The 9,602-nt window shown below is 38.8% G+C and overlaps 1 protein-coding gene and 1 long non-coding RNA gene across 2 annotated transcripts in view; both read left to right on the top strand.

The window, feature by feature from the left end:
- Window positions 1-510: 510 nt before the first annotated feature.
- The window catches only part of LOC129840313 (poliovirus receptor homolog), a 197,486-nt gene continuing 188,394 nt past the window's right edge, over window positions 511-9,602 (top strand). Inside the window, exons 1-8 of the mRNA XM_055908115.1 lie at window positions 511-565; window positions 1,323-1,691; window positions 1,994-2,278; window positions 2,693-2,728; window positions 2,900-3,005; window positions 3,735-3,800; window positions 4,117-4,176; window positions 4,327-4,344. Coding sequence (XP_055764090.1) covers window positions 511-565; window positions 1,323-1,691; window positions 1,994-2,278; window positions 2,693-2,728; window positions 2,900-3,005; window positions 3,735-3,800; window positions 4,117-4,176; window positions 4,327-4,344 — 995 coding nt within the window. The remainder of the gene's footprint in view (window positions 566-1,322; window positions 1,692-1,993; window positions 2,279-2,692; window positions 2,729-2,899; window positions 3,006-3,734; window positions 3,801-4,116; window positions 4,177-4,326; window positions 4,345-9,602) is intronic.
- LOC129840460 (uncharacterized) lies at window positions 4,373-5,662 on the top strand. The gene is made up of 2 exons (XR_008757199.1): window positions 4,373-4,548; window positions 4,799-5,662. It is a non-coding gene; the product is annotated as an uncharacterized LOC129840460 (long non-coding RNA).

The following is a 9,602-nucleotide window of genomic DNA, read 5'->3' as shown; positions in this document are numbered from 1 at the left end:
TGCATCGGTACCGCTTGCATGTCATGTTGAGGACGATTGTTTGATATCCTATTTTCATTAGATTAAAGTGTGTCGAGTTTGAGTTCATATCGTAATTTATTTTATTATGCAAATACAGAATTTCCAGATGCTTGTTGTGTTAGATTCCACAGTTTATTGAACAATTAAATTATTTTCCTGCTTCTGAAGAAGAAAAAGCCTAAGCAAATTTCCCCAGCAGATATACACAATACTAAATTGATTGAGTCTAACTGTGACTGTAAACAGAATACAGAGAGCAAATTTACTTTCACTTTTATGCAGGAGGTTGCCTGGTCCCAGATCCGTTTGTGCTTTTGCCTACTCCATTGTCATTGCCAAGCCAAACATTGTTGGTATGGCAATTCAATGAGGAATTGGCAAGAGAGCATAAACAGACTGGTACCCAGGCTATGGAGCAGGTGTACCGGAAGAAGGTATTTCCCGCTCTTTTTCTCTTGTTTCATTACTGTAGTAAATTACATTTTCACCATGTCGCCTGCACTCTTCAACTCTCTGTTTATTCTGCTCATATTCCTCCCTAATGGTGAGCTATATCTGTTTTATGCACGATAATACCGCATTTGACTACCACTTTGAAAGTGGCGCGATATTGTTAGTGCCAATGTCGTGATCTAATTGTGTGCATTCACAACTGTAGACAAACCTGTTAATTTCACAACACGAAATACATGTCATATTGCGCATTGATCTAAGACACTGCACCTCAGTACAAGAAGCGTCACTGCAGTACATGGTTTGAATCCAGGCTGCGTCACATCCATTGTGTGTCCCATAGGACATAGCACAAATGGCCCACCGTCGTCCGGGTTTGGCTGGGGTAGTCCGTCATTGTAAATAAGAATTTGTTCTTAACTGACTTGCCTACTTAAATTAAGGTTATTAAACACAAAATTGAGCTGAGCTATACAAAAGATGTCTGTAAACAATTCTGTACATGAATACATTTTTTATTTATTAGTGCGCAGCCCTGTGACTAGCTAGCCAATTCACACCGGTTACACATGCGTATTGTGTGTTAACTGTTGACAAACCAGTTCATTTGACTATAGTAAATGCATGATTTCATCTACAACTTCATACTCTTATTGTATGGAATGATTGATGTCGCTCTAAAGAGTACTTTAATGTTGATGTATGCTGTGGCCTTATGCACATATCTTGTATATTCTATCCTGAAATTGACAGAAATTTATAGTTTTACAACAGGTGCCATAACTTCCTCCCGCCTAGACTGCCCTTAGCACTGTAGTCCCCCTTCTGACCATTCTGAGTACTACTAGTGTCTAAGAACTATTGTAACTGTCTTCATGCAGGGCTCTCTCAGCTGGTGAGAACACAGCAGGTTGTCACAGCAACCCTGGGAGAAGATGCAGTCTTAACCTGTGAACTCATGACACCCAAAGACGTGCGTCAAGTCACCTGGCAGAAAGTGACAACTGGGCCGAATGAAAATGTGGCCACATACAGCAAACGAGGTCCCAATGTCAACCCACCTTTTCAGGGGAAAGTGGAGTTTGAAGATGAGGGACTGCAGAACTGCTCTATCGTCATCAGAGGAGTGTCAAGAGGAGACGAGTCCTGCTACAAGTGTCTGTTTAATGCCTTTCCAGATGGAGCTATCAGTGGAACGACCTGCCTCAAAGTCCATGGTAAAATCTGATAACATAATGTACTGTAAATGATTGACCCAGAACAACTTCTTCAGAACTTCAGGCAGCCATTTTATCAGATCATACATCCAATGTCTTGAAACCATTTATCAAAATGTGATCATTTAGTAAATAATTTAAATGGAATCATTTAGTAAATAATTTAAATGGAATCATTTAGAAAATAATTTAAATGGAATCATTTAGTAAATCATTTAAATGGAATCATTTAGTAAATAATGTGCATGAAACCATTATGGTATTTACATTCACTGTGAACTGTGTTTGTTGTTTTCCTATAGAGCTGTATGGACCCTCACTCCTCATCACACAAACCAACAACAATCACATCACTCTGTCCTGTTCTGCTACTGGACGACCTGTTCCTATAGTAACCTGGGATGACATAATGATAGAACATTCCACCATGGTTGATGTCACCCATCCCAATGGGACTGTCACTATGACAACTACTGTAACAGTGGTAGTGTCCAGTCTAACTGACAAAGAAGTTAGGTGTGTTGCTTCTATGTCCTTCAGTGATGTCACCAAGAATGCTTCCATGGTGATTCCAGCTTCAATTACTGGTGAGAAATGTCTATAGATCAATGTGTAATATATTGATATGATCAGGAACATGATGTCATGATGAAGTACTGTCTGTGTTCATGATGAAGTACTGCCTGTGTTCATGATGAAGTACTGCCTGTGTTCATGATGAAGTAGTGCCTGTGTTCATGATGAAGTACTGTCTGTGTTCATGTTGAAGTACTATCTCTGTTCATGATGAAGTACTGTCTGTGTTCATGATGAAGTACTATCTGTGTTCATGATGAAGTACTGTCTGTGTTCATGATGAAGTACTATCTCTGTTCATGATGAAGTACTGTCTGTGTTCATGATGAAGTACTGCCTGTGTTCATGATGAAGTACTGCCTGTGTTCATGATGAAGTACTGTCTGTGTTCATGATGAAGTACTTCCTGTGTATTTCTGTGCTAGGCCAATCTCAGGTCTCTGATGATGACATGATCAGTGGTAAGTGGTTGTTATTCTAATAATGACAGGTCATAATCAACCTATTGACTGGCTCTTTTACTATTCAACTTGCAGGTGTAGTGCAGAGCCATATTTACATGTATGAGGCTTTGGTGTAGTGTACCTGGGAAGTTGACCTCTGTCTTCTTCTGCCATCTCTCTTATTCACAGGTACAGTGGTTGGTGCAGTGATGGGTTCAGTGATGGGTTCAATGTGTCTCATTGCTGTATTCTGTGTAATATGGCTGCAAAAGAGGAGAAAAGACACCTCATCCAGGTAGAGATACAAACTATTACCTTGAAACTGAACAGTTATTCTGAATTGAATGTACAGACATTTTTCACAGCACAGGTAGCTTGCACAAAACCAAACAAACTAACCAAGAACCAACCAAACTAATGGAACTAGTGATGTTCCTAACATGGTCTGTTGTTTAGTTGTAGTGGACTCTCTGCCACAGAGGTTTTCAACAAAATTTCAACAGAGGCAGAAAGGGAAATGGCAGAAATTGCATTCTCTTCCAGGTAAACCAGAGAGAATAAAGTAGATGTCACACGTAAAAATGTTGATTTATGACCCTATGTCATGATGACGTGTGCATGCCCTTATTTGGGCTTCCGGTCAGGACATCCTGGTGGGGTGGGGGGCGGGGGGTAGGAAGTGACCATGTGTTTGGGCATCCTGTTTCTGTTTCTCACGGTTTATAGTGTGAAAATAGTTTTTTTATAGTGTCTTTGAAGTTGTCATGATGTTTGATGTCTAGTGTCCTGTTTGGAACGGGGTGGGGGGAATGAACATTTCAAAGAGTAAGACGAAAACACAATATAGCATTATATTAGCTTACTACAATAGCCAACCACACAACTACATTGATTCAAGGCAACAGTAGCGATAGCGACAAAACCAGCAAAAGATATTAATTATTTCACTAACCTTCATAAACTTCATCAGATGACAGTGATTTGACTGCCAGTTGTTTACCAGTTGATCTCTTTTCTGATGTAGAAAACCCCCAGTTCCTGACCCTGAAATCAGCAGGACTCCCTTAAAGACACCACCAACATCCAAACAGTAACATGCTCATTCTAGAGAACATTTAAGGGATCATGATGGATACCTATTTGAAAACATGGAACATTAAAAACATGGAACATTACAATTGCATTTTCTGAGAATTTGTGCTATACAGGTTAAAAATCATTCTTCATCATTCAATAATTGTAATAAAATTTAAATGAATCCGATGTGGTTCTTGTCAGTACATTGTTGATTTTGATTTATTTCAGTGTCACACCAACCTCCAGTCCATCCCAAATGTGAGTATCTCTTCCACATTTTAACAGCTTTTTAAGATAAATAATAATTTTATTACCTTTTGTTTTTTCAGGTCATACTCGTCAAGCAGCTCACCAAACAGCTCAACAATCAAGCGGAGTTGGAGTAAGAAGTAGGTTTACCGTCTCATACTTTCATAGTCTTAATGTTTCTGTAATCTCCCTCATTGAGAAAAAAACTTGGTTATGAAACTTGTAAATGTATTTCTGCGGTGTATGTTTCTTGCTGGTACATTGTCTATTTTGATCTCTTTCACACCAAGCTCCAGTCCGTCACACATGTGAGTATTTTTATAACTTTATTTGATTATCCCGATAGAAAGCGTGAAACAGATGATATTGAGAATGTTACAAAAGCTTTTAGTATAAATTACAATGACCCCAAAATCTAAACATAACTTAAACATTTCCTTTTGTTTCAGGATACAATCCCTCAGCTTGTCTGAGAAACGCAGGATACAACCAGCTCAGAAGGCTGTAAATAAGTAGGTTTACACCTTCATTCTCTCACTCTGCTGTGGTCTGTCTTCTTGAGGAAGAAGCTCTGAAATGATGTACTTCTGTGGTGGTCATAGAGTAGTCATGGTGACTGCATAATGCATTCAGCTGCATGTTAGTATCTGTTCTGTTATGTTTGTCACAATGGCTGTCAGACCATCTTATTACCTCACAATGACCTGTGTTTTCATCCAATTGAAATATTACGATTTTCATTCCCCCTCTTTTCTTTCTCAGGAACCTTTTCAATGACTACTGAGTGACTGTACTCATATTGCCACACACACACCTGATCATTCCTGACTAATCTGGTTCATGTTATTTTATCTTTAAAAGTCTGTAACAATCAATCAGTTTTTTAAAAACAGTCCTTTTAATGATGTTGTTTTGAGCCTGTCATAACAGTTAGCTTAGTTGCCTGGTTTGGCTCAGGTCATGATACTCTTGGGCCTAGGGAGAGTTGTGCAGGTCAGTTTAAAGATTGTAAGGAGAAACCAAAAGGCTCTCTGAGACATTTACAAAGACCACACGCGTAAGAGGGGAACATCAATCGTATTGGACACTTCCACTAAACAATCAATATGCAGTTCTGCCATTAGGTAACACTCAGGTTTTGACCTCTTAAAACCAAGAGAGGCGGCATCAGTACTGCTTTTAAGTGTTTATCTTGTATATACCTTGTAAGCATGTGCATCTGTCATGTGTGTTGCTGTTGATATGTTTACTGTATATCTTTATCTTGTGTTACGTGCCACTTCCTTCTGGGAAAAAATGTCATTTATTCTATTCAATTTAAGGTTTCAAAGTGAGGGTATATTACCAGTGAACTACCAGAATTTTGGCAACTTTCAAGTTTTGGGGTGAATTTTATAAGATCACATCTAGTGAGGTTTTTTGGGTACTTCAGATTATCACGTGTCTGTAATTATCTTTGGCCCTCTGTGTGGCCTTATCACATGTAAAATATATACAATTTAAAAATGAATAGAATGACTCCGATGTAAAACATTATCCTAAATGCAAATCACCATGATTTGGGGTCAAACCGGTGGCAGTTGTGAAAAAAGTTGCAGAGTTAATAAAAAATAATGCCGTTGTTGATTAGATGCTTTTTCATTCGACTATTTTCTCTTGAACCATATGGTCTGTCCACTAGAAACTCATGGACAATAAGGACATTGTCACGCCCTGACCGTAGATTGCTTTGTATGTTTCTATTTTTAGTTTGGTCAGGGTGTGATGTGGGTGGATATTCTATGTCTGGTGTTCTATGTTGTCCTTGTTTTGTATTTCTATGTGTTTGGCCTGGTATGGTTCTCAATCAGAGGCAGCTGTCTATCATTGTCTCTGATTGAGAATCATACTTAGGTAGGCTGTTCCCACTTGTGTTTGTGGGTGGTTGTTTTCTGTTTTGTGTGTTCACCTTACAGGACTGTTCGTTTATTGTTTTTGTTGTTTTGTCAAGTGTTTCATATTTTAATTAAAATTAGTACACTTACCACGCTGCACCTTGGTCCTCCTCTATACGACGATTGTGACAGACATAGATATATGTGAATACAGTTTTTCAAAGTTATTCAAGTATAAATGACAAAAGTTGCCATACTAGAAATAATTTTTGCTGACTTCAAAATGAGGGGTGTTGTACAAAAATAAATTAACCAGCAATTAGAAGTTTAACCAATCAGAGTATCAAAGCCAATTATGTGATTCATGTTAGCCAACTCTTGGTCAACTCATCAGTTTCTGGGACCAATCAGAATGTTTTCACATTCTTAAGATGTCGGGAAGGAAAGCAAATCCAGACTCATGGTGGAGAATAAACGCTAGTGGGTGTGGTGTTTGGCTGGAGCGATGAGGATGGGTAGTCAGGCTAACTGATGTGCAGGAAGGAAACAACGGACCGGCCACCATGAAACAACTCTCATGCTTTTAATAGACTGGCCTTGCATCCACAGAAGTACATAGGCTACAGCATACATAACAAAAAAAATGACAACCCTTTTTTGGGGAAAACAGGTCTAATAAATCATATCCAGCTAGTTACTAGTTGTTGTGTGTTTTTTAAATTAACATATGCACTTAAACATGTAGCCAGGCCTATATAGGAAACAGAAAACTATAAAACGGGTCTATATTAATATTCTGTATTCTAAAGTAAGTTTGAATACAGTGGCATTTGGGACTTTTACTGATTTCTCCATTCATGTTAATGACTGGACAATGTTAGTATTTTCCAACAGTACACTGACACCTGGTGGAAAGGTTTATGACTTTGGGATCAGGTGATCTTCACAGAAACATGCTTTGTTCTATCCGCAAACAACAGAACAGCTATATTTTTAGACATGTACTGTGTATAACACTTGTACTTCCATAACAGATGTGCAGCCTGCAGACAGTATGTGCTGATATTTACAACAACCACAGAACATCTACAGTAAAGGAGAGGCTGATATATGGCAAGTCAGACAAGGAAGAAAATGGCATTTTCAGTAATCAAAATATTCACAGTAAATGCATATCTACCACTCTACCATACAGCTGTTTAGCTAGCGGTATGTTACGAGAAGGTGTCGAATGCCATGTCGTCAGGGGTTGGTCAGGGGTTGGGATGCGGCAGCTGGAGGATTGAGTAAAGCTCATTGTCTCTCCTTGTGAACATGTTGTAGGACTCAATGTCCTGTGGCTCCTCCTACAAAGACATTAACAATAGTCACCACATTACACTGTAAAATCTCATATTGGGCTCTGGAAAATTATTTTGAAAAAGTAGAAGAGCGTAGTCTGCAGGGGCCTCATTAATAAATGCTGCATACGCACAAAATATGCCCCATAACATGCTTGCGCCAGTTTTTATAAAAACAACTTGACATGAGAATGTGCTTATCCTCACGCTAACTTTAGACCATGAGTACGCACAGTGGTTGAAGTATTGCATTACAAGAAGGCATACGTAGCCTAGTAGTAGCATGGTGCAGGAATAACACTCCTATTCAGAACAATAAAACAGGTAGCTAAATATAATGCAATCATTCGCGGTTAGTGAGAAGTGCGAAAATCTATTTATTTTATATTTGCACTCTAAAATAATTAGGTGTCCTTGCTAAGCAAAGCACAACTCTAGATTTCTTCTTCCTGTTTTTATTATTATATTTATTCTGCTCACTCTAAAGTTCAAAAGATTTAAGCTATTAAAACGAAACCAACTTCCAAATGTCCAGACTGCCCCAAGGATTTTTGATGCTGTGTTTACTTTTTGAGCTATAGCCATTTAAAATATTCTTAAATTAACACGGGTTTGAATGAGAACCATAGGAATAAATATATATTTGATTTATTACTTTTATTTATACAGGGTGGGTCAGCATTGAGACCAGGATCTCATTTGTAAGGGAGCCCTGTGTCACGTTCCTGACCTATTTCTGTTAATTTGTTATATGTGTTAGTTGGTCAGGACGTGAGTTTGGGTGGGCATTCTATGTTTTCTGTTTCTGTGTTGGTTTTGGGTTGCCTGGTATGGCTCTTAATTAGAGGCAGGTGTTTGGCGTTCCTCTAATTAAGAGTCATATTTAGGTAGGCGTTGCCACAGTGTTCGTTGTGGGTGATTGTCTTCCGTGTCTGTGTCTGTACACCACGCGAGACTGTTTACGGTTTGTTCGGTTTGTGTAGCCTATGTTCCTATTCGTGCGTTTTCTTGTTTTATGTAAGTACGACGTCTAGGTCTGTCTACACCGTTTGTTGTTTTTTTGTTAGTTTATCAAGTTCGTGTTTCGTTAATAAAATATGTCTGTTCTCTACGCTGCGCCTTGGTTCCCTCAATACTCCTCCTCTTCCGAAGATGAAGAGGAGGAGGAATGCCGTTACACCCTGTGAACATGAACATACAATACATCATATCAATACAGTAAATACAACCAGATCAATCAAAACAAACAATAATTTCTAGGTGGCCTGAAGGATATTCCATGAGCTGAGGCATAACAACTAAAATCTTTTGTCCCCAGATCAGTGGAGACCCACGGGACCTCCAGAACCAGCCAGTCCAGAGAGCGAGTCTGAAAATTGCTGGATTTACAGTCAATACATGAGCTGAGGTAGTGGGGGGGAGTCTCTGAAGAACCGCTTTATATACAAAAAAATCGCCAATCCTGGGCCCTTCTGGTAGTCAGAGACTCCCAGCTAAGAGAACTATACAAAACGCAGTGATGTGTATGAAATATATCCCCAGTGATAAAACGCAGTGCTTAGTGATAGACTGAATCTAAAGGTTTTAAAACCGAGGCTGCCGCATGCAGGTAGATTATATTACCATAATAAAGCACTGGGAGAAGCGTTGCTTGAACAATCTTCCTTCTACTTTCCAAAGTGAGGCAGGATTTATTTCTAGAAAAGAAACCAATCTTAATTCTCAACTTTTGTGTCAGTTTTTCAACGTGTGTTTTATCTCATCCCATCTCATCATCATGTAATTTGGGCATTATTACAGAGGTAGCTATTCAAAATGGTCCTGGTCATTGGCCAATTAAGCTATACTGTAGGGCCCAAAGAACCTACAACACAACCACAGCTACAAACACAACCCCAAAGATGACATGTGCAGACTGACAAAACATAGGTTCCTTCAACACACCTATTTGCTTTCATTCCTACTTCATGAACGATAAAGCTGGTTGTAACCCCATTCATTTCAATTGTGGAATGCAGGCTTCAACATTCAAAACTGAAATCACTGCCATAAAACTTTCAGAATGTTCAAACTAAAACAATTTGGGAGCATAAAAACCCATTCTATGGCTTTATGATGACATAGTACTTACTCAAGCCTACTATACTAGCCCACTATAACACCACACTTACAAACCACCCCAAAATAGGTCACTATAGCTAACACATAGCCTATGAAAACCCTTTTACTACCATTGCTACGACTAACATTACTACTGCCTTCTCTACTACTACTGTTTCCCAACCACAAATACTTCAAGACTAGCAAACACATCACATTTACTTCAGTAAATGTAATTTTCTAGTTAGAAAT

Source organism: Salvelinus fontinalis, chromosome 41 (assembly GCF_029448725.1).
Source record: "Salvelinus fontinalis isolate EN_2023a chromosome 41, ASM2944872v1, whole genome shotgun sequence".
NCBI lineage: Eukaryota > Metazoa > Chordata > Actinopteri > Salmoniformes > Salmonidae > Salvelinus > Salvelinus fontinalis.
Note: the sequence above shows the minus strand (reverse complement) of the source record. Positions and strands in the feature narration are given on the sequence as shown.